General features: G+C 43.8%; 1 protein-coding gene across 8 annotated transcripts in view; it reads left to right on the forward strand.

The window, feature by feature from the left end:
- Window positions 1-25,348, forward strand: part of DUSP8 (dual specificity phosphatase 8) — a 143,176-nt gene that overhangs the window by 24,774 nt on the left and 93,054 nt on the right. For 4 of the 8 annotated variants that reach the window (XM_053272476.1, XM_053272535.1, XM_053272485.1 and 1 more), the window contains exon 2: window positions 8,032-8,431. In XM_053272476.1, the coding sequence (XP_053128451.1) occupies window positions 8,201-8,431 (231 nt within the window). In that variant the 5' untranslated portion in view covers window positions 8,032-8,200. Of the gene's footprint in view, window positions 1-4,522; window positions 4,584-8,031; window positions 8,432-25,348 lie in introns of all 8 variants that reach the window. The other 4 variants (XM_053272503.1, XM_053272495.1, XM_053272518.1 and 1 more) reach the window with 2 other exon arrangements.

The following is a 25,348-nucleotide window of genomic DNA, read 5'->3' on the forward strand; positions in this document are numbered from 1 at the left end:
CTTGACCCCTGTAGCCCTCTGACTCGCTAATCTGTCCCCCTCTGTCATTGAGACATGAGACAGTGCAGACTCCTTCACTTCCAACACACACACTAAAGCACTATGCAGTGCATTGCACATAGTAGAATAGATGGAATCCAGAATGTAATTTTTATCTTATTATTCAGTTTTATACCCCCTTTCATAAGGCATCCCAAGATAGTTTACAAAAGTTAAACAATAAAACGCCATAAAAATCACATTTAAAATTTCAGTTAAACAGTAAAAACCAGAACACCAAAAAACAACCGTAAAAAAAAATAAAGAGAAGCAGGAAAGCTCAGACACCCAGCAGCCCCTAAGGGGCAAAAGCCTGAAAAAATTAAAAGGCCTCTAGTTGTTTTAAAAGCAGCCACAGATGTCAAAGAGGAGTGCATTCAATGGGAATGCGATTCACTGGGAGTGCATTCCAGAGCCTGGGGACAACAGAGAAGGCCCTATTCCACGTGCATGATAATTTATCCTTTCTAAATGTCAGCACATAGAGCAAAGGCCCCTCTGATGACCTTGTTGGACAGGCAGAAACCCTTGGGAGCAGGTGTTTCTTTCAGTTATTTGGGACACAAACCATTAAGGGCTTTAAAGGTAATAACAAGCACCTTGAATTGGATCCAGAAATAAATTGGCATCCAGTCCAGCTCTTTCAAAATAGGTGTAATATGCTCAAAGCAAGCAGTTCCACAGAGAATCCTGGCAGCTCATTCTGCACTGACTGAAGTTCTTGAATATTCTTCAAGGGCAGTCCCATGTAGAGTGTATTGCAGTAATCCAGTCATGACGTGACTAAGGCATGGGAAACTGTGGCCAGATCTGCCTTCTGGAGAAAGGGATGCAGCTGGCACACTAACTGATGCTGTGCAAAAGCACCCCTGGCTAACGCCTCTTCCTGAGCATCCAAAAGCAGAGCCGGGTCCAGCAGTTTCCCCAAGCTGCGCACTTGCTTTTTCAAGGGGTGTACAACCCCATCCAGAGCAGGTTGAATCACCCTATCCTGATTGGCTTCCGTACTGACCAACAGCACCTCCATCTTGTCTGGATTTAACCCAAGTTTGCTAGCCCATGTCCAGCCCATCATGGCCTCCAGCCCCCAATTCAGTACATCCACTGCTTCCCCAGGTTCAGAGAAAGGTAGGGCAGCTGAGTATCATCAGCATATTGATCACACTTCAGTCCAAACCTCCTGATGACCTCTTCCAGCAGTTTCATGTAGATATTAAACAGCATGGGGGGGGGGCAAAACTGAGCTTTGCAGAGGCCAAGGAGTCAAGCTGAAGTTCCCCAGAACCACCTTCTGGAACCTTCCCCCAAGAAAGGACCGGAATCACTCCAATGTACCACCCTGATCCCTATAGCTGAGAGGCTGTTCCGCAGGATACCGTGGTCAATGGTACTGAATGCTGCTGAGAGGTGTTGGTCTAGCACAGAGTTGCTCAGCTTCTGCCCTCCTGCAGATGTTGGCCTACAACTCCCATAATCCCTGGCTATTGGCCACTGGGATGAATGTGGTGATTCTCTTTATTTAGCAGGGGGAGAGTAACTGGCCCTATCCACCCCCAGCACAGTACCTCCAGTGACTGTTGCTGGTGTCTATATTATGTTTATTTTTAGATTGTGAACCCTTTGGGGACAGGAATCCATCTTATTTATTTGTTATTTCTCTGTGTAAATGACCCTGAGCCATTTTTGGAAGGGCGGTATAGAAATCAAATAAATAAATAAAATAAATTATGGGAGTTGTAATCCAAAAAGTTTGGGGTGGGGGGTGGGCAAAGTTGAACAGGCCTGGTCTAGCAAAAACAACATAGATGCACTCCCCCTGCCTAGTTCCTGGCTTAGATCATCCACCAAGGTGAGCAAGGCAGTTTCAATCCCAAATCCAGGGTGAAAGCCAAATTGAAGAGTCTAGAGCAGTGATTCTCAAACTTGGGTCCTCAGGTGTTATTGGACTTCAACTCCCATAATCCCCAACCAAAGGCCACTGAGGCTGGGGATTATGGGAGTTGAAGTCCAATAACACCTGAGGACCCAAGTTTGAGAATCCCTGGTCTAGAGAATCCATATCATTCAAGACCCTTTGCAGCTGGACAGGCACCACATGCTCTTATCACCTTGCTTAACTCTGCCCAGATTTCTAGACATTCTAAATGATTGTGCCTTAGAACAGTTGGTTATGTAACCAACCAGAGAGATGGCTGCCTTGGACTTAATCCTGAATGGTGCCCAGGACCTGGTGCGAGATGACAGAGTTGTAGAACCATTGGAGAGCAATGACCATAGTGTGATCCAATTCAGTTTATATGCAAGTGGAGCACTGCCAAGGAAGTCCAACACAGATGTGTTGGACTTCAGAGGAGGAAACTTCTCAAGAATGAGGGAACTGGTAAAAAGGCAGCTGAAGAGGAATGTCAGAAGGGTCAGATCACTCCAGAAAACATGGAACTTATTTAACACCACAATAATAGAAGCTCAGTTGAAAGATATGCCAAGAAGGAGGAAAGGAAGTACCAAATTCAGGAGGATACTTGCATGGCTAACGAGCAGAGTCAGGGAAGCTATAAAAGGGAAGAAGACTTCCTTCAGAAAATAGAAGTCCTGCCCAAATGAAGAGAAAGGGTAGGAGAGCTGGTCTTGTGGTAGCAAGCATGACTTGTCCCCTTAGCTAAGCAGAGTCTGCCCTGGCTGCATATGAAAGGGAGACTAGAAGTATGAGCACTGTAAGATATTCCCCTTAGGAGATGGAGCCGCTCTGGGAAGAGCATCTAGGTTCCAAGTTCCCTCCCTGGCATCTCCAAGATAAGGCTGAGAGAGATTCCTGCCTGCAACCTTGGAGAAGCTGCTGCCAGGCTGGATAGACAAGACTGAGCTAGATGGACCTATGCTCTGACTCAGTATATGGCAGCTTCCTATGTTCCTAACAGAAATGAACATAAATTCTGGCCAAAAAAAAATATATGCAAGGAGACAATAAAGGATACAAAAAGAGAGTTTGAAGTACTTCTAGCTGGAGGTGTCAAAGGGAATAACAAACATTGTTGCCCTTAATCAACCACACCTGCACACTAGATATGTATAGTGACCTGCAAGGTGCTTGACAACTCCCCAGTCATGAGGTGTCTTGTTTTATTTCGTAGTCCCCAGCAGAAAGCAAAAAACCCCAGAAGGTTTATTGACCCCCTGGTATGGCTAGTGTGCCTGGTGTGGGCCTGTTCTTGACCTGCTTCTTCTTCATTATAGTGGGTTTTGTAGGCAATTGCTCTCGGGATGAAAAACTCTCTTGGGATGGAGGGCCATGTCCCTTAAGCTATGTTTTCTTCCTTCTTTGGGGATATTGCCCTGTATCTTGCATATTCACAATTTCCCCTTCCAATTTACTTTCCAGTATTTGTACATCTCTATTTGAGAATCTTCATTAGTTTGTTGTGTTTCCTCGTAGTTTATTCCTTTAGAATCACTAAACTTGACATTTAAAAATCAAACATCACCACTTTCATCAGCAAAGCTAAAGAAAGCTTCTTCACTTAATAGACATGGTCAGGACTTTGGCTGGGCCTTTCACTACCTTTGGTGTTCTGTGCCTTGCCTCTAAATTCAATTTTTAATAACAAAAGCTCCCTCAAAACAACTTTTTCTTTGAATGATTAAGTGATTACAAGTTGTTGGATTTTTTATTTTGAATCTCCCCAAACTCTGAATTGTGTTTTGATAATTCAGGCACAAGCTGTTCTTTATCATCTTGAGAGTGGATGATATTCCTTTAATATATCATACACAGGCAGGCCTTTTTTTGGTCACTTCTCCATCTCATTCTGCTATTTCATTCTTGTTCCTTTGTGTTTATTTCAGTCTCTCTTTCTGAGGCTTCTTTGTCTATTTCAGTTAATATATCTCCTGACTGGTATTTGGAAAAATTGAGGGAAATGTACTACTAGTTCCCACCCACCCACCCCCACCCAGTGGGGAGGAAATGGGCTGCAGCGAGAGGAATGTAGTGTGTGTCTTTTAAAACACACACACACACACACTTTGCATTTTTTCTGATTATCTTTAGTTTTGTAGCTCAGGTACAGCAGGGGATCCTCAGTGAGGTGAAAAGCACATAATGAAGTGTGTCATCATGGTAGCAGGAGCCTGCATCTTTCCCCTCAGAACACTCTTAATTAGGGTTGTTTTAGTTTTAAAAGCCTGCCTGAAGTGCAAATAAAATCTAATCATGAGCACATGAGAGAGGCCATATTGTGCTGCTTCTGAATGGTGCAGAGGGTTTTGCAAGCCCGCTGCCAAAGGAGCTGCTGTAACTGGCATTTTTATCCAAATGTACAAAGAAAATAAGTGTAAATGCACACTGAGGAAGGGACAAAGATTTCATCGGAGCTGCTCATACTATTCTAGCTTCCAATATAGTCTTCATGGCTGCTGCTTTCTTAAAAGTGATGATAATGTGGACTCTCTGATTTATTTATTTAATGATTTTTTTTTCTTCCAGAGGGAATCAAAGTTTGTGCACAGATCTTCTCACTATGACATCTTTGGGCAATAGACTTTAGGTAAATCAGAGCTTTAGTAGTGATGCTAGTTCCACAAAGCATGTGGGACTATGTCTTTATTAAACCAACTGATGTTCCAAATGCTGTCAGTGAGCTTTCAGGTTACATAGAACTCTTCTGTGCAAGCAGCTAGCTATATAGATGTGTGTAGGGTGGATAGCATCATATGCCCAGGATGATGTTGGGTATTTCCAGATTATGGAAGGCAGAGGATTGCAGGAAGTTCAGTGGGCTTGAATAAGAGCTGCTTGTAGGGGATAAGAGCTGCTTGTAGGGAATATTCTTTGGCATCCACACCTAACAGTTCTTGTGCTAGTTGATCCCACAGTTTTCTGTCTGTACTAAAGCAGACATTGTGATTCCTCCTACTTTCACCACTCCCTAAGGTGCTGAATATACTCATGTGCAGAAAAAAAATTTTACTTCTAAAATTTAAATTTTATTGTTGCACAAAAATGTACCTCCAGCTTACTGACCTTCTGCAGTGCATGCACACAGGCATAGACATACTTTTGTCAAAACTTCTGTGGAGCTTGGATTGAAAGAGATCAAGTGGCTCCTGATTTTCTGGAGTTAATTACTGCTGCCTTTACATTACTACCTAGAAATTCTGCTCATTTGTTTTCCTTGTCTCCTGCCTTATTGTCCCACTTCTAATGATTTGGCTGATGTCACACTTTCCTGGGAGCAAGTCCCATTGAAGTTAATGGGACTTACTTCTGAGTAAACATGCAGCAATTGTGCTGTTGGAACCACAATTTCATCCCTTTTATTTATTTTTTAATTGTTGCACTTTCAGTTCCTTGTGGTTTATTTCCTGTCAGAACATGATGAAAACTGGAAGTATGGTAGAGCATTGTGAGGCTTTTGTACCATCATATTTTCTGGCCAGATAGCTCAAAAAGTTTTGATCCAGGTACACTTTAAAGTTCTGAGGCTTGATATTTGGCCATCTAATCTTTGCAGTCTCCAATCTTGTAGGAGGCAGGGTTAAGCGGTGTTGCAAATACGCACTCCTTTGAAGTGGCAAATACTGTCTCCTACTTCTTTGCAACACTGTATCAAAAGCAACAGCAACCATTATTTGGAGGGTTCATGGTTTACGGGGGGGGTGGGGGGAGAAGAGAGAAGACAAGTAGCAGGATGGGGAGGAAGCTTTTATCTCTCTCTAAAAGAGTTAAATAGGGGTGCTGTTATGCAATAACCTTAATAATAATAATAATAAATAACAGACATGAAAGATCATATCTATCAACTGGATTGTACAAGGTGAGAACCAAAAGAAAACTGTTCTCAAGTGCAGATTTGGGGGTGTATGAGGGAGAGCTAGCTCTCCCATAAGTCACCACCTATACAGGTAGGGTCTCATTTACAGGTTGTGCTATGACCATCCACACCTTTTCCTGTTCACACAAAATTTTGCATTACACATACAGATTAGAGAAAAGTAGTTTTGAGAGAATTCTGTTGGTTTGTGTGTATTGGGGTTTTTTTTTAACCAATTGGACAGCTTAGTCTTAGACAAAAAATCCTGGAGGACTGGACACTGTCTAAATCCCCAGCAGCATTGCCCATAGGAATTGGCAAAAAAGATGGAATATATCACCATCACGAAAGACCCGTTAATCTAGGAAAGAGGAATGGTTTTCAAAATAAAGAAACAGGAAGGTTCAAACTGGAACCATGTTGATTGGGTTACAATGTTCCTGGAGTACTGGAAGGGTTTGATGATATCATATATGTCAAAATGGTACTGTAAAATTCCAAAAAGCTATGTGAGAAAAATCAGTGTAATGAAATTACAGTAGATAATGGAATCTTCTGATCCCTTTCTGGTTGGGAATCGGGGTGGTTAAAGTCTCCATTGTGGCCTTGTTTTGCTTTTTAAAACAAGTGCTAAAAATTGTTAACTTTTCATGGTTGTTTCCTAAATAATGAGAATTGAACTGTACCAGGAAGCTTTTTACACGGGGCTTTTGAAGCTCTTTAACTCGCATCTCCTCCGGAATGGAGGGGGTGCACCCACATATTGGCTAGATTTATCCTGAAGTCCCTGCGAGTTATCGGGGAGCAGTTCACACAGAATTTGGATTTTTCACTGCGCGTTAGAATGTAGCTTGATCTATATCCGGGGTAAACCCCCCCCCCACTATTTGCAGCAGTTTTCTGGGACAACTTCGAGTTCACAGTTAAGCTTCCCCATAAACCCTCGGTAAAACCTGATGTGTAAAAAAGTCCCATGTAAGCTTTTTTGAGAGGTTAGCTGTAGCTTGTCAGGATTAGATAATGAGGATGAATTAATGTTTTCATTACTTTAGAGCAGGGATAGGCAACCTTGGCTCTTCAGTTGTTGTTGAACTAAAACTCCCATCATTCCAATGAATTGTGGCTGGGGATGATGGGAGTTGTAGTTCAGCAGCAACTGGAGAGCCTAGGTTGCCTTGCCCTATTTTAGAGAAATCTCTCCATGTGGGAGATATATTTTTTTATTTTTCTTGCAGAAAGAATCATGTGCTGAAACTGGATACAAAAGATGATTTCTTCCACTATAGAATTAAACAGTATTAAAGAGAATTTGAAATAAAAAGAAAAGGGTTTCTCTTTCCCTCTGTAATTTTACTTCATAGAACAGCTACTTAATGTGCTATGTCAATGGCTTTCAAACTCTCTACTTTAGGGAACCCTTCCCACACTGTCTTGCCTTCTAAAGAAACCTAGCACGTGTCAGGGGATCCTGGGCAGTATTCTAGGGTATACACTCTATTCATGCAGGAATTTGGCCAGACTTGTTAGGCCTCATCTTTGACCTATGTATACATGGAGCATGATCTAGAACCAGGATTCTCAACGTGTTTGGGTCCCCAGATGTTATTGGACTTTAACTCCCATAATCCCCAGCCCCAGTGGCCTCTGGTTGGGGATTATGGGAGCTGAAGTCCAGTTACATCTGGGGACCCACACATTGAGAATCCCTGATCTAGAACATACCCAACAGTCCCCTACAACTGCACATTACAGAAGAGCGGTAATGGCGAGCAAGCTGTCTTTCAGGAAGCTTATTCTCTGTTGCTGATCACATCATCTGTTCTGAGGAATATAGTCTGAAAACCCTTCTGTTACATATAGTGGGGATAAATGTGAGGTATCCGGTAATGTATTCTTGGGTTGTATGAACTGCAGAAGACAAACTGATCAGTGGTTAAAATCTCAGAATTGGTGTTAAAGCTCCGAAGTGGCTTCCAACTTCTAGTCCTGTAGTCACGTGAACCCCTGTCTCTTGCTAGATAGATGATCTATTAAATGCACCTTGATGTTCTCTTTTGCCAGAATTGGGCTAGAGCAGAATAAATCTGTGCCAGTTTGGTGTACTTGCAGCATCTGACTACTTTCCCCCTCTCTCTCCCCCCTCCCCTTTCCTCTTTCTTCTTTTCTTTGTACCTCACAACAGGTTTGGCACAATGATTGGTCACACAGGGCCTTAGCAGCGTGGCAAAATTTGGCTGTTCGCGTGCTCCCTCCCCCTCCCCACCCCAGTCCCTTTCACCTCTGGGAGATCTGAGCTGGCTTCCCCTGCTTCCTTCCTTCCCCTTATTTGCTGCAGAAGGGACAAGTCTACTATGGCCGGAGACAAACTTCCACGCAAAGTAATGGATCCCAAGAAGCTTGCCTACCTTTTGAGGAGTGGGGCTGAAGGCACGTTGGTCATTGACAGCCGCTCCTTTGTGGAGTACAACTCCTGGCATGTTCTCAGCTCTGTCAATATCTGCTGCTCCAAGCTTGTCAAGAGGAGGCTTCAGCAAGACAAGGTATCCATCACAGAACTCATCCAGCCAGCCTCCAATATGAAGGTACTTTAAATTTGGCCCTTCGGTAACTTTCCAGACTGTGTGCTGTGTAATCCTAAAGGGCAGCCCGTATAATATGAAGCAGTGCAATGAAAGCAGTGCTATTGGAACTACATTTATTGGGATTGGGACTGTCCTTAGGGCAGGGCAAGCAGAGTGACTGCCCAGAGTCCCATGCTTTGGAGGGGCCCTGTGCACTAGCTGCTGCGATTAAAATTGGCCAGAAGGGGATCCCACACCCTGCCAAGGCTTGTTAAGGATGGCCCTGATTAGGACAGAACTGCATCTTGTTGTTGGTTCTTTTTAGAGACTTTACCCACAATGCAGCCACTGAAATCTGAAGCGGAAGGATGTTGTGTATATATGTATGAAGTAGGGAGGAGCTTCTTAACGCTTAACCTTTCAGCCATTTTTCTGCTGAAAATTTGCACCTTTCCCCCATCTGCCTTCACTCCTAGGGGGGATGGAGAGATAAGAGCATGGTTGGGAAGGCTTAAGGAACCCCTCTTCCTCCCCTGCACCTACTGCATTGTATAAACAAGAAGTTCTTCGTAAAACTAGTGGAGCCTACTTTTTGTTTTTTTCCAACATAGTGAATCTTTACTTTCCACAGAGGTGTCATGGAATGGATTGTTGTCCCATAGCCAGTTTAGATCCAGACAAAATCCCTGTTGTGGACCTGTAACTGGTTATTGGGAAAGAAATTGAGGTGAGCAGGAAAATGTAGGTAGTGAAAGGAAGAAACCAACGGGTCTCTCAAGAAGCTATAGTGGAACTGATGCTGTTTTAATTTGTTCATAAATTATCTGGAATTGGGATGAATACTGAATTAATCAGGTTTGCAGATGACATCATTAATCAGAAGGGGGAGGAATCTCACTAAGAGATCTTTTCAGAGCTGTTCAGACTATGTGCTGCATCAAAAAATGGCAGATGAAACTGAGTGTGTGTTCTGGTTTCCTTCTCCACTGCTACCAAAGCACTAACATCACGCATGTTTGGGGACATCTAAATTTGCCTTAAATGTGGAAACCGAAGAGTGGTGTTGATAGATTCAGTTTTGTTCATTTGAAGCTATAAAAACTGCACGTTCTGTGTTGTGGAATTACTGGAAAAAAATGATTATAATACAAATCCCATGGCCTGCCCACATTTTAAATAACGTGTGCAGTTCTGGTTGTTCTATTCATTCATGGGTTATGCAAAACTGCTGTACGTATGTCTGTATACAGGCAGTGCTTCCTCTGATCATTCATCCACCCTCGTTCTGTGTCTCTCTGAACTCACTGCCTGATGCATAATCTGTTCTCTGAAGCTACGGGTTAACAGGAATAATCCTTTGAAGTAGGATTTATGTCAATGAAAATAATTGTATGCAGAGGTGAGGGAGAAGCAGGAGAGTGCTACTGATGAGCTGCCTTTCTCGATCCTTTCCCCTTACAAAGGGGGGATGGAAGAAAGGTAGTATAACTCCCATTTGTCTGTTTTCAGTTGAGGAAATCTGGTTGACAGTTTTTTGAAGGGGGAGAGAAGAACTTTTCATATATCTTCCCCTTTCTTGTTCTGGAACCTGAAGCCCATCCAGTACAGTCCCGAATTATTTCTCTCTTCTGTGAACACTCCTATGCAGAGGTTTCTCTGCCTTTCTCTGCTCACAGCCTCTCTAACCCTTTCAGATCATACTCTCTAGGATTCTCCTATAACCCTCCTTGATTACAAGTGTAGAATGCATAAGACAGGGCACCCCAAGGAACCCTAGGGTGCTACTAACTCATAAAAATTTATTATTTACATTTATATCCCGCTCTTCCTCCAAGGAACCCTGGGCAGTGTACTACGTACTTAAGTCTCCTCACAACTACGTTACTACAGTGTACTACGTACTTAAGTCTCCTCACAACAACCCTGTGAAGTAGGTTAGGCTGAGAAAGAAGTGACTGGCCCAGAGTCACCCAGCAAGTATCACGGCTGAATGGGGATTTGAACTCTGGTCTCTCTGGTCCTAGTCCAGCACTCTAATCACTACACCACACTGGTGGTATAATATACTTGCCTCTAGGAAAAATTACAAAGCTCAGCATTGCCTTCAGTTCTCCCTTCTTCATTTCAGTGAGACTCTGTAGGTCAAAGTGGGAGAAATGTCCCCACAGTTCAAGTTTCTTCTAAATGCAGCAGAGCAGATACAGATGGCAGCTCTCTGTGCTCTCCATTTGGTACTGTATTTTACAGTTGAGAGGGAGTGAAGAAAATGCCTAAGAAAAAGGGGCATCTGTTGCTGCTTGCAACAAAGCTGACCAGCATTGGTGGTTGAAGTAGGCTGTGCAGCTGGACTATGAGAGCTGAAAGAGATAGAATAGCTCTAATACCAGGAATTGGAAATGCTCTCTGGACATGTCCTAAAGCAATGGCAGATTGGCTGGCAGGCATGGGACTAGCATGAAGGAAAATGGGTTCTTTCGCTAAAAAAGACGGGTGAAAGGAAAGAGGGAGACAAAATACAATGTAAGGTTTTGGTCTAAACAGAACTCTCTGCCAGGCTCAAGGGAACTCACTGTACACATACTTATCTGGGAGCAAATACCATTGAACTCAATAGAACTTTCTTGCAAGTATATATTGACTGGGCTTAGTGTGGCCAGTTTCCTTGTTGGCCATGCTGCTTTGCCTTTAACAGCAGTCTTTTATGCAGAAGTTATACAGTTGAAGCTGTTCTCATCACACTTTCTTCATGACAGGAAAAGCTTCATCTGCTAAACTTCTGCATATTGAACACAAGAGCAAGGTCCATTCACTGGCAACTGTAGGTCGGTCTAGGTCTGTGTCTCTCTCTCCACCACGCCCCCCCCCCCCCCCCGAACGAGCATTTAAAGCTTTGCTCCTCCTGAGCTTCCACCTTAGGCAACAGAAGACCAAGAAGCCAGGATTTTAGTCCTGTGACACACGGGCCCTATTCTTTCTTGAAGTGCCAAATGCCTTCCCCCTTTTTCAAAGAACCAGGTACAGTCTATTAGGTTCAGCAACTGTCCTTGAACAATGGGCCCTCCTGCAGGCTCTCTATTTGTGGATTGCTTTTTACTGTTTGTTCTTGCCTTCCCTCTCCTCCTTTTTTTATTTTGTAGCAAAGTGAGGGTAATTCAGGCGATTAATCAAATGCTAGGCCCAGCTGGAGCCATCTGTGGAGTCCTCATCTCCCCCTCCCCTTGCATGTGTGCACACGGCCCTTTGCAATTGGCTGACAGTGACATCACCCCTGCCTGGATGTGGGGGGGGGGGAGTGAGTGTGTGAGAAAAGGCACTCCTTCCTTCCAATCTGCTTTACTAATGCTTCAGGCAGGAGCTACAGAGAATAGTTCCTGAATGTTAAGAACACTGGAACAGCACAACCCATATAAAGATGCTCAAAGAGGGACATGCCCCCTGCTTTGAGGATGGCAATTGCTGTAGTGGCTACAGTTCAGTTCTGAGGGATCCCTTTGGTGTGGAAAAACTTGTTAGTCTGGTCCAAACACAGAAGAACTGAGGACTTTGAGAGTAACTGCAGAATCATATGTACTCAACTGCTACACAACCAAGCCTGGAATATGAGTGCACAGAGAATCTGAGCTCAACATCCTGAAAATCTCTTAACAAATGGAGAGGAAAAGTGTATAGCTCTTCATGGTTGTGAAGATATTTTCCAAACATGGGCAATGACTAGTGAAATCTCAGAAACTAGAAGAGGAAGTGGCGTGTGGAATAGGGTTTCCATGATCAGAGTTGGGCTTCTGACCCTTCTTCCCGTGACTGGTAGGGGCAGAAGTAAGGCAAATAAGCAAAGGTATGCAAATATGCTCCATTTGCATACTTTGTACAAGTTGCAAAGCTAATTTCTTTTTAGAAAAAGAATCTAGACTGCCTTGGTGCAGAAATCTGATACTGCTTTTTAACCAGAGAATAAACATAACATTAGTCATATGATGCTACATGAGGCAGCAGTAATGTGTAGAGCTGGGGAATGATAGACCATTGCAGAATTAATCCCTGGTTGATGATTGTCAAATGCCTCTTGCAATTCAGAAAGGAAAGGGAGACAGCTACAAGGAGCCCTACCTGGGTTTTCCAGTATATGGCTGGCAACCTGACTAAATTACTCATGGTGCAGTGGGGAAATGCTTGACTAGCAAGCCAGAGGTTGCTGGTTAGAATCTCCAATGGTATGTTTCCTCAGCTATGGGAAACACCTTTATTGGGCAACAGCGATATAGGAAGATGCTGAAAGGCATCATCTCGTACTGTGAGGGAGGAGGCAATGGTAAACCCCTCCTATATTCTACCAAAGAAAACCACAGGGTTCTGTGGGCACCAGGAGTCGAAATCAACTTGATGGCACACTTTACCTTTACTACTTGAGAGTTGCTCTAAAGGACTACTAGACTTGAGTCAGCGTGTTAGCCTATGTCCTTTCCCCATGCCCCGCAACAATCCCAGGATGAGTGTGTAGGTTCAATCTCTAAATGGATGTAGAAAGGCGTCTGCTTTCTTTCATGAACAAAGATGGTGTGTTCAGGAGTTCTATTCTAAAATCTTTCCTCTAATAGAGCATGGCACTAGACAAAGCTGTTGAGAAGCAACACAGGTGCTCATAAAGCACAAGGGCAAATATGTTTTGTGGCTGATTGTGTTCACAGTATTTTGGTTTTCAAGTAGCCAGTAGACCAGCATAGTAGTAATGGTTTCTGCAACTGACATGGAAATGCTGGTCAGAGATATAGGCCCAGTTCAGACATGGCAAGTCTGAACTGGAAGGAAGAGAGACTGGGGCAGGAGGTGGGGGAGTGTAGAAGAAACAACCAACCAATCAAATTCTCCCAACTAAACCCCTAAAAGTCAGTAAACTACCGCACAGATGCTCTGTGTGGGTTCAGCTAGTCTACTTGTAATTTGTAGCAAACCATAGTTTGCTATTGGGTCCAAATGCATCAAACCATCATTTGTGAAAACCAGGATCAAGCCATCATCCAATGGTTTGTAATGTCTGAAATGGACCATTTTAATTGCCGATTCTCAGGCTGTTCTCACGAGCAGCCAAGCCTGGGATCCATGTGGATCCCAGAGGTGCTGCAGTGCTAAATCCAGCACCACAGCCTGCCTCTTAGCCAAGGTTAAAGGCACAGATACGTCCTTCACCTTGGTTCTGGGATCATGTTTCGGTGTGAGCTGTTTGCAGCTCACTCTGACGCAGACAGGCGCCTGGAGCTCCTGTCCCATGGGGAATACCCCTTGGGCACTGCTGGGATTCTTGGAGGCTGGGACAATGAGTTCTAGCCTGAAAGTGATCTGCCCTGCCCTGCGCTGCACAGAGCAGGTTTGATCATGTGAAAGCATGCTTGCACTCCCATCAATCAACAAACAATCATCTGGAGGGGAAAGGAAAGGCTTGGGAAGCCTTTTGCCCACCTGGTAGGTTGTGTGAATGGCTCCTCTGTTTTCTCCTATTACCTTTTAGTAAGGGTCAAACTTTTCATTGACTCTGTGGTGGTTTCTTATGCAGAAGCAAAATCTCTCTAGAGCTTGCTAGAAATGTCTTGTTTTATTTTGTTTTTTTGTTTTGGTAGTTAGTCTTTTTTGTTTTTGGATCAAAGATTCAAAATGCAATTATGGGGGGGGGGGAATCTTGGAAATGGATTCCTTTCCTTTTTGCTTTGTGGCTTACAAACATGACAAAGTTTCTGACTTTAGATAACAATTAATGGCAATTGGCAGAGATGAAAATCTAAAGGGGGAAGAATCTAGGCAGAAATGCCCAACAACCATTACTGTATTTGGGGAGATTTTCAAGATTGCTTTATTAGGATCAAAATACTTGATATACACGATGCTCTCAAAGACTTGCTCAAGACTCTTATTTTGAGCTTGGCTTTCAAAGGATCTCACAATTAGAAATAAAATATGCCAGATAAATAATATAAAGCAAAATAGTATGCCAAGTAAGTTGCTTAGTACTGTTGATGCCATATTTTATAGTTATGTGTATGATAAGAGATTCACAGGTGAACACTTTAATCTGAATACATTATGCAAATCTAACACTTGCATGTTTTGCTTATTCTTGCATAGTTTATTCTGCTGTTGTTGAGAAGTCTGCCATCTATGAACTTGGCTAATTCTTTTTAAAATCATCTAAAATATTAGCCATCGCATCTTGTGCCAGTCAATTTTGTAAATTTACACACACTGTGGTGTGTTTATATACTACTTTTCAACAAAAAAGTTATCAAAGTAATAAAAAGAATAAGATGGTGTCTTGTCTCAAAGGGGCTCACAGTCCAAATAGAAACCAAGGGAGACATCAGCAACATCTACTGGGAAGGGCATTTATGCTGGGCTAAATAGGGACAGCTGCTACACTCTGCTAAATTTAAGAGTCACCACTTTTAAAAGGACCTCTTTACCCAGATAGCAGGGATAACCCTTTATTCATGATATGCCCACTAAATTGACTGAACCCCACTAGACTTGGTTTGTTCCTGTTTCATTAGATTCAAAGGAATATTTGCCCATGCCTTCAGTTGACATTAGCCATAGTCTACAATCCTGAAACCTGGGTTTAAGTTCTGTTGACTTCAATGAAAGGTATTCACATGCAGAGAATGTTTAGGATCAGAGTTTTAAGCATATAACATCAAGAAGTTCCAAGCTCTTTGAAGATTTGTTTGGCAGTTGGGAGAGCAGGGAAGGAAAGCAATTTTGCATTGCCTATTGGACAGTTTTGTTGCAGGTTTAGAGCAGAAGAGAGGACTTGAAAGCCATGTGTCTTGGGGTTAGTTTCAGCATAGGCAAAATGCCTTTTGAGATTTTGGGTGCTCAGTTAATTAGCCCCTTTAGGAAACAGGATGATTACGGAAGATCAGAGGTGGAGATCACTGCTGCAAGATTTGTTTTTCATATGAACCCTCCCCCCCCCCCCCCACACAAAAGAGCTCAATGCCACATACATGGGGCTATCCGTACATCTTATCCTCGCAACAGACCTGTGAGGTAGGTTAGGCTGAGGGAGAGTGCTTTGCTTATGCCAGCCAGTATGTTTCCTGGCTCAAATAGGGATTGCAAGCCAGGTCTCCTCGGTTCATGTCCAACAACCTATCCACTGATAGAGAGGAGAGCTGGTCTTATGGTAGCAAGCATGACTTGTCCCCCTAGTTAAGCAGGGTCTGTCCTGGTTGCATTTAAATGGGAGACCACGTGTGAACACTGTAAGATATTCCCCACAGTGGATTGAGCTGCTCTGAGAAGAGGAGAAGGTTCCAAGTTCCCTCCCTAGCAGCTCCAGGATAGGGCTGAGAGAGATTCCTGCCTGCAGCCTTGGAGAAGCCACTGCCAGTCTGTGTGGACAATACTGAGCTGGGTGGACCTGTGGTCTGACTCAGTATATGCCGCCATTGCCGTAATCCCGATGCTCCCCCCAGCTATGCCCATGTGTCATCCCCCAACTGTCCCTGTACTACGCCGGTACGTGGGGGCAGCTGAGAGACCCCTGCGGAAAGTGGGCATAGCTGGGGGGAGCATCGGGATTATGGCAATGGCAGCAGTTGGAGGAGGAGCAGATATGGACCTGCTCTCCTTGGCTTTAAAGGGGCTGTGTAAGCCCTTGGGTTTTAAAGCGATGTGTCCATGATGCAGATGCCAAATCATGTTTTGGCACATCCCTAGTGCATTTAAGAGGTGCATGATCAACGGAAATTTAACCAAGTAATAATGCTAGCCTGAATCTGCAGTGAGGAAAAGTGCCTGTACTTGAAATGTTCCAATGGTGGGGTTGGCAGCCTATTGAAGGACTGTGGCAGAAGGTGCTGCAGCTGTATCCTGTCTTTGTTCATGTAAGGGTGTAGGCACCACATCCTCTGGGCAAGGTAGACTAGTCCTTGTACAGGATGGCCATGTGTATGTTTACTCAGAAGTAAGTTCTTCTGTGTTCTAGGTCATAGAATCATACTCTTAATAAATGTTATTAAATAGCCTACATACAAACACTCCACATATCTGCATGTAAAATACTTTTGAAACAGTAGCCAACCTAATGTCAACATCATGCTTATATCTAAAAACAAAACAAAACAAAAAAAAAGTTCTGTGCCAAAGTAATGTAGATTCAGTAGCAGGAAAAGTTGAATTTTCCAGCTGGAAAAACCTAGCAAGAGTGCAGATTTGCATAACTTATTCCTCTTCTGCGAATCTTGGGGGTGCTCATGAAGCCTTGTCTCCTGGCCACTAGAAATCTTCTGCATTGCTCACTTCTCCTTGTATGCAGAGTGGCCCTAAACATGTATCTGGCAGGGGTGTAGCTAGGGGAGAGAGGGCCCATGTTCATCCTTCTCTCTGGCGCCAGAGTGAGGGAGACATTGAATGAAATAGGGAGGGGTGGAGCTCGAGGACCCTCAGGAGCTGGGGGCCCGTGTTCTTTGAACCCTTTCGCTCAATTATAGCTACGCCCCTGGTTTTCTTGTTGCTTCACTTATGAAGATATTCGTAATGGTAAAATATAACTTAATGCTATCCACTAGCTTACATTTGTAAGCCTTGTGAATCATGGAACTGCAGGAGGGGAGCTTGTTCTGTTTTCATATGCCGTTTCAGTTTGTAATCCATGTTTTCAGAAAACCAATAAACATTTTTTTTTAAACTAGTAAAAAATTTTTTGAAAAAAGTATAAGTTTTTCAGGATGTTAATGTCTATAGTAAAGTGTGCCGTCAAGTCGGTGTCGACTCCTGGCGACCACAGAGCACCGTGGTTGTTTTTGGTAGAATACAGGAGGGGTTGACCACTGCCATCTCCCGTGCAGTATGAGACTATGCCTTTCAGCATCTTCCTATATCGCTGCTGCCCGATATAGGTGTTTCCCATAGACTGGGAAACAACAGCGGGGATTCGAACTGGCAACCTTTGGCTTGGTAGTCAAGTCATTCCCCTGCTGTACCATTAGGTGGCTATAGCCAGTTTTAATTGCTGTTCATATGTAATACATACATGGAATACACAACCCTTTCTAAGAAGTTTTAGAAATGTTTTTGCTATCCTTTTTGTAGCCAGATAACTTGGGAGTGGGTGGGTGGAGAAAACTACCTTGGAGGATTACCACTCTGTGAACTTCCATCCATATTCTCTCTTAAGCTTTCAATCACACAGTAACCCTCCCATCGGTATTCTGTGGTCCATTTAGGACAGGTATTGATTCACAGGTATTCAGAAATGAAGTAGCCCCATGCCATGATTGCAATACCTACCCTTAAACTTGGGCCACCATTATTTTAAAAAACAGTTTTTGTAAGAATAACATTTTAAATATATGTTTATGCCTGCCTTTGTCACCAGAGATGCTTCAAGATCTCTAGGGAACAGGACAGATGTGTGGAGGGCATCCTTGGATTGACTTGCCCTCATGTTTTTGTTTCTAGTCGGTCTTTTTGTTTCTAGTTGGCTGGGGTGGTGGAGAGGGTGAGTTGAGCTGCTGCTCCAAGGCAGATGGCAGGAGGGGTGACATCATAAGCACAATTGTCCTACCCCATATTTCTTCCTGATAGGATCCTACCCTCTTTTTCTGGTGTCCTGCGGACAGAATTTTGAAGCTGAGGATGGGGGTGAGGGAAGGCAGCCAGAAATAATCACAAACTGCTTTTATTCTAAAGAGTCCATAGGTACCACACATAACATAAAGACAGAGTCCCTGCCTTTACAACTGTAGTCTTGAGAGAATGGACACCTAGGTAAAAGGTAGAGGAAGAGTCCAGTTTGTGTAAGCTCTATATAAGTCTGTGGGGTAGGTGTGTGAGAGAGGAAGGTTGTATTTTACACCCAAATCAATCCTATTCAAGCTTACTCAGGAGCAAGTCCCACGGAGTTCAGTGGAGCTTATTGTTTGGTGAGTATATTTAGGATTTTACCTTTCATGCTGCAAACCTTATGGGTTCCTGTATCTTTTTCAAGAATCTAAAGAAGAGAAAACTGATAGAAAGGAGAACTTCAGTAAATACGACATTTCCAGGTCACTCTAGCCCTGTGCTGGGAAAGTTGCATCAGAGGAAATGTGCCCTTCCATGCAACCTGTAATGGTCCAGGAGCCTTGTTCAATCTGGACCTGCCAAGCCTGTAAACTAAGAACAGTCAGCCTTGGCTCTCCAGGATCTTTCCCAAACAGCAGGCTTTTCTGCAGGTTTACTGTAAGGCTTCACTGTGAATTTGAATTTGCCCCCAAAAACCGACACAAAAGGTGGATTTTTTTAAAACCCCAGATATAAATTGGGATAGGATCTAAAGTGCAATGAAAAACCCGAATTGTGTGTGAAGTGCTCCCCAATGTCTTACATGGACTTGAGTGCAAACCTGGCCGATGTACAAATGCACACCCTCCATTCTGGTGGAGAAACAATCTAAAAGCCCTGTCTGGGAATGCTCCAGCTGTTAAATTACAACTCCTATCCTATCTAGCAACAAGACAGTTTGACTGGGGTTGATACGAGTTGTAGTTCAACAACAGTTAGAGAGCCAAGATTGCCTAACCCTGCTATAAACTGTGTATGCTCTTACTTGGATCCAATCCTGGGTAGAGGTAGGGGGGGGAAAAAAAGGAGAGGGGGGGGGGAAAAAAGGTCTGTGTTATCACAGCAAGCCAGTTTATATGTGGAGCTGACTGACTTGTTCCAACCCTGAACACATGTATGTGGTCATTAGTCCCATTGATTTCAATGAAATTTACTTTCATGTGAGAGTGCTTAGGATCCCAGCCTTTGAATGAGGAAGAACCAAAGGAGATAAATATGTTGTGCACCATTGCAATTATGCTCAGCTATTGGATGGGACAGTGCTTTATTTCTAGGTGGGCAGACTTATTTTTGTATCCAATTTAGTGAGTCTAAAACTTTCTTTCTTACAAATAGATGCTTAAGCAGTGTAATCAGGGTGGGGTCCACAAATTTAGGAGCCAACCATTATTTGTGGCCCCCGTCAATCCCATCCCTTCCCTCGGATCCTTTTGTGACACAGAAGCAGAGGGCTTAGGAGAGAAGAGGGTCTTCTGTCACCTGCACTTGGATATGGAGATGGTAAGAAACAGTGGGAACTCTCTCCTACTACTCAGAAAAGATTCCTGCTGTTTCTGACCTTCTCAAAAATTGCAGTGGAAATGAGATCTCTGGGGAGGAGACCTTTGCGGTGCTTGCCACAAGTGGTAAGCTAACAAGTGGATTTGTAAATGCTTGGGTGTGGGGTGCAGTATAACTTGACTTCCCACAAAGTGTACTGTTGCGCTCCACTAGGTGTGCACTTTGAAATAATCAAGATCAAACTGCTTCTGTAGGATCTGGTGGTGTGTGTATCTTAGTGCTGGAATGGCCAGCCTGAGACTCTCCAGCTCCCAACATAATGGGAGCTGTAGTCCAACAAGAGCTGGAGAACTTTATGTTGGCCAGCCCTGCCTGAGTGAGTGGGTGGGAAGCTTGCCCACTAGGACCAGATGCAGATAGAGCTCCTGAACCTTAAACTATTGTGTGGGAAAGATAACTTTGGCAAGTTTGTATGTAGGTTTTAACACAAAAAAATGCTGTAGCTGCCATGATCCACATATAAAGAATGGTGGCCTATATATATTTTAAATAAATGCGGGGCGGGTGGGGGGCGCCTACAGGGACTGAGAATCCCTGCTTATGCAGCAATTAAAGATGGAGAAGACCTTTGACTTTTAATCGCTGTCTGGCAGACATACATTCAGTTGGAATATTACAAAAGGATTTTTAAAAAAGTTAAACCTGCTCAGTGTTTAGTAAGTAAGGGGTAAAGATCTCTGGCAAACAGCTGGCATTCCTAATGTAGTTATCTCGGCAATCACTCCGGGGCCATCGAAGTACACACAGCTCAGTTGCTGAGCTCTAACTTCAGCAACGTAGGAGGCCCTTTAGGATGAGAGAGAGAAAAGAATGAATGCAGGTGACAATCTCTTCAGGAGTATTATACTCCCTTGTACTGATCAGCAGCCATTGTTTCATCTGTATAGGCAGTGACTTTCCAGAGTCTCGGGCACAGGTCTTTCCTAGCCCAGCTACCTGACTTGCCAGCTATTAAACTTGGTCTTTTTGCATGCAAAGCATATACTGAAACACTGAGTTATGGCCCCTTCTCTCAGATAAGGAGGATGTGAGTGAGTAGCAGACCCATAGAGTGTGTGTGTGTGTGTGTGTGCGCGCGTGCGCGTGCTCGTCCTAGGTCTGGCCTCCCCGCTAAAACTTTCTCTGCTCTCTTGAATGTTTGCAAGCAAATAATTTTTAAATCACTGAGTTGCTTGTACTGAAGACTGATGGGGCAGGGGGCAAATAAGCTGCCTGCCACTTTTTTGCACCCCCAAAACATTTCGGCTGGCTATGGGTACGTTAGGTAGCCAGATTTTTTATTTGTCCTGCTCCTGTGCCTTTTAATAGCAGCCTAATATACACAAACATTTAAGTAGACGAAGCTTTTCCATACTTTCAGTCCATGTCAGGAAAAGGCACAGGTGCCTTTTTAAAGAGAGAGAAGCCAGGGAAAGCCTTATTTGTAAGAAGAGGGGGAGAGAGGTCAAGCATGAGCTAAGACAGGGTGGGAAGATTAGTGATGACAATGGGGAACTGCAGAGAATAGGCCAGCTAGAGTGGTGGAGACCGGAAAAGCCTGCTAGGAGCTATCAAAAAGACCAATTTGAGAATTTTATGCCAGGGGACACAAACTACAGTAGCTTTTATTTGGAGGTTCATGGCAGCTATCATTTGTCATTCTTTTATAGTTTAAAGGGAAAGCAATCCCATTTAGCTGAAGTGTGTGTTTAAAACATCCACACCCCTCCCTGCTGTCTCTCACTCTACCCCTTCACCCGGCTTTCTGAACTCCTGCCCAAGCAATGCAGTGTTTACTTGGTGCAGCCTGCTTGTGTTCTGCCAGTGCTTGTCTGGCATGTCTATTGCCTGAAACCTTATAACTTTAATAAGATATAAACCGTGTCGCATCCATCTGCCGTTGCTCGGCAACCCTTCAGTAATGCCCAAAACAAAGCTCCCCATGTGGAAGGAACACTAAATCCGACTGTGGGATAATTCTGTTTCCAAAGCTGTTGTTTCCTTCCCTGTTAACAGGCCTGGCCTAGTAGTGAATCCTTCCACCTGTAGTAACAGCACATACCACACATAGGTGACTGTCCTGTCAACTTTGTCCTTTGGGCTCTGACTGGAAGGACTGTTTTGCTTGCCTGTTTGGGGATATTTAGATCCAGTCATGTAGCAAAGGTAAATGCCTACTCCGATCTTAAGAATTGAGAGCGCTTGAATTCATGTCTCATATTACGCTTCCCAACTCTGGTTATGATATTTGCGTCAGGAAAAGCATTGTAAAACACAGTGTCAGCACAGTCATGGAAGTGTGTTCCTTCATATATGCAACAGTGAGCTGATCAGAAGCTGTTTCCCAATGTTTCTCCTGGTGCAAAAATATAATTGGGAATTCTTATCTTGTATGTACTCGTTTTTATTAACAGGGTTCTTAATACTGAAAACTGAGTGAAAGTTCATCCCCAGGTTGGAAAAATCAAAATGGGAATAGCTTTCTGGCTCTTAGGTTCATGATGTTTGGGAAGGTTTTAGGAAGTGTGTGTGCGGTGTGAGCACATGCATGGTCAGGAATGGAAGAAAGGGCAGCCAAAGGAACAAACTCCGTGCTTATAAGAGTGCTCTCTATTTAGAGCATATGAAAGGCAATCTACCCCTCCCCAAGTCACAGCGTCCCATAATCCTCCTCCTTGACACTTGCCCCTTTGAGTTTCAAATACAACAGACAAAACTAAATCTCCCTTTCCACTGGAAATATTTAGTGAGGCGTGTCATGCCTGGCATTAATTTCTGCTGTTCTCTTATAGTGGTTTGTTTTGACAATTCTAATTGAGGGCTAAATTAACATCGATAGCATCCCTCAAGTTTCATGCTGGCAGCCAGACACTAGTGAATCAGCAAGGGATATGTTGAAAGTTGCCAGGCAACTCCACATGCTTAAGTGGGTCCAGTGAGCTCAAAATAACTTGGAATAGAATCTGTTTTCTCTGTGTCTTTTGTAGTTGGTTTTTCACACTCCTCTGTGTCTACAGGAAGACTTCTGTCCATCTTATTTAGGCTTGTGTGGGCTTCTTTAATGTCTAGAGTTGGAAATTTTACAAAAAAACCCCGAATGTTCTATAGGGTTCTCTGTCCTAAAGAATATAAAAATTGAAATTGACACTCTTGAAAATCAAGTACTGTCTTCTGGACATGCTAATGTCACATTTTAAGGAAGAGAACTACTCTGAATGGATTATTACACCTAAGCTCTATTTTTTAAAAAAAGACTCCAGTCCAATGAGGTATTAATAATAATTAACTTGCTACTATTTATTCTAATGACAGTGGCAGATGCAGTAGACCAGAACTGCACAACTTTGCTCCCCGAGCTGCTGCTGGATCACAACTCCCATAATCACCAACCATAGTGGTGAATAGTTGGGGATTATGGGAGCTGTAGTCCAACATATGCAGGATGGCCAAAATTGAGCAGTAGACTGTATACTGGGGTGCATGACTCAAATGCTCCAGTGAGCCTCAACCAACCATGACCTGGTGTGCAGGGGCCAAGGTCAATTTTCAGCACATTAATCATTAAAATCAGTTATTTAAAATATCAAAGAGAGCAGTTAGTTGATTGTTGATCTCCCCCCCCCCCCCACCGCCCGCCCATGGTTTAAGGGACCCACAATTTTTAACCAAGGCCAGAAAATAGGCTTTATCCCTGCTCAGTCAGTAGGGGTCACTGGAGTGCATGCCAGCCCCAAACAAATGCCAAGTCCTCTCCTTTCCCTAAATTACTCTTGCTTTCAGACTGCAATACAAGGCATGCTTACTTGGGATGAAGCTTCACTGGTTACACTGTGGGACATATTACCAAGTAAGCAAGCATAGGATGGCATTGTAAGGCAGTTTCCAGCTGCCATGTTGCTACAGGACATTCTGGGGGCTGGTAAAAAAAAAGTACCCAGAGGCCCGATCTGGCCCTCGGGCCTTAGGTTGTACAGGTCTGCTGTATACTAAATCTTTTATTCTGTTGCTTAATTGTGGCGATGTCTTCCATTTTGTACTTCTCATGCTTAATTATACTTCTCTGTCCATTTCACCTACATTTAGGAATGTGCCCGAAGCGTGCTTTGAGCACTTGTAGGGAAATTAGGAAGGGAACTTTTAAGGAAAAGGAGAGCAGGTGCTTACCTGCTTTCCGCCACCCCTTCCAGCTTCCTGCTTGGGCAGTGCACATCCCCCAAAGCCCCGTGTGCATGCACATGGCATCTGCACATATGTGTGGTCAGCAACACCATGCTGACCACGCAAATGGCACACGTGCATGTGTGGATGCCTTGTGTGCTGATTGTGTATGGGGCTTTGGGGGATGTGCACTGCCCCAGCAGGAAGCTGGAAGGGGTGGCGGAAAGCAGTAAGCACCTCCTCTGCCTTAAAGGTTCCTTTCCAACCCGCCCCCCCCCATGTGCTGGAGCTCACCAGTATGGGTTGTGCACTGAGCATGCTCGAGAGACAGGACCAAAACATGTGAGGCTAGTTTCCTGTTGCCAGAGGGCACCATAGCCCCAGTTCCCATCCTGTCTTGCTTGAGGTAGCAGGGCTGTGAACGCTCTCCAGCATTTAATTTTTTTTAAAAAGACAGTCTAGTTTCTTATTTATTTTTATTTTTTAATGTTTATTTCTCTTATTCCTTCCCCCCTCCCCTTCTTAGATTATGTGAGGGTGGGAAGGGAGCTACCTTAGCACTTTGTTTTAACCTAAATCCTAAACATTTTTCCATTCCTAATTAGACGACTGTCAGTTTCTAGTTTCGCTTTTGTTTTCCTTTACTCTCATGGAGCCTGCTCAGGCAGAAGAGCTGCTGCAGGGATCCCTTTCAGAGGGCTGGCAGCTAACTTCCAGTTCCAACAGTCCTTTGCAAGAGTTGTCCTACCTACCTACTTTGGCCTTACCTATGTGAATTGAAATTCCTCCAGCTGATCGGGTGCTTGCTGGGGTAGAGGCAGCTGTTGCAAAATAGTTGCAAATTAAAATAATAATAATAAATCAAAACATTGCAGAGATCAGGCAGAGCTGACTAAAAAGAAACACAATTCCTGCCTACTCCGTGTGACTTAGCGAGCACCTCCTGATTATAGCAATATCCTGCAGGGCCCTTCTTTTTTGAGGACCGGCAGCTGGCTGTAAAGCCAGTTGTCCTTGCGAGAGCCCTCCAATTCCCAATATGAGATAGGTCGGCCTCATCTATGCAGATAGCCCCTGCTCCTGCCGCTACAGCAGGTACAGTTGTAGCGGCAGCTCCAGCTCACACTAAAAAGCCGTGAACAGATGTTTGTTCTATTTTATTCATATTTATTCATCACCTCAAAGAAGATGACTCTTTGGAGGTGGTTCTAGACCTCGAGAAAATAAACAAGTTCATCAGAAAGGGCCCTCATGCCATATAAGTGGCTATCGCCATGAATGTATTCACAGGATCAGTGAACATCTCAGAGGCCTATTCCCATATCTCCATTTGTTTGGATCACAGGAGATTCCTAAGATTCTTGTATGACATCTGTATTACCAGTACACAGCACTCCAATTTGGACTGTCATCTGTCCCTCACATACTCACGCAGGTAGTGTGACACTCAACACACCTCCACCTGTAGAGCAGACACATCCTGATCCTCACAATCCTTGATCAGACCTCCATCTTCCAGAAAGAGACAGATGTGAGTCCAATGCCAGTGGGCATGAACTTTCACAGATTCATTGTCAACTGGAAAAGGGCCATCTTCGCTAGTCTGTGTCTTCTACACCTGGGAGCACTTTAGATACTGCTCAGTCC

This window comes from Hemicordylus capensis, chromosome 1 (assembly GCF_027244095.1).
Source record: "Hemicordylus capensis ecotype Gifberg chromosome 1, rHemCap1.1.pri, whole genome shotgun sequence".
NCBI classification, from domain to species: domain Eukaryota; kingdom Metazoa; phylum Chordata; class Lepidosauria; order Squamata; family Cordylidae; genus Hemicordylus; species Hemicordylus capensis.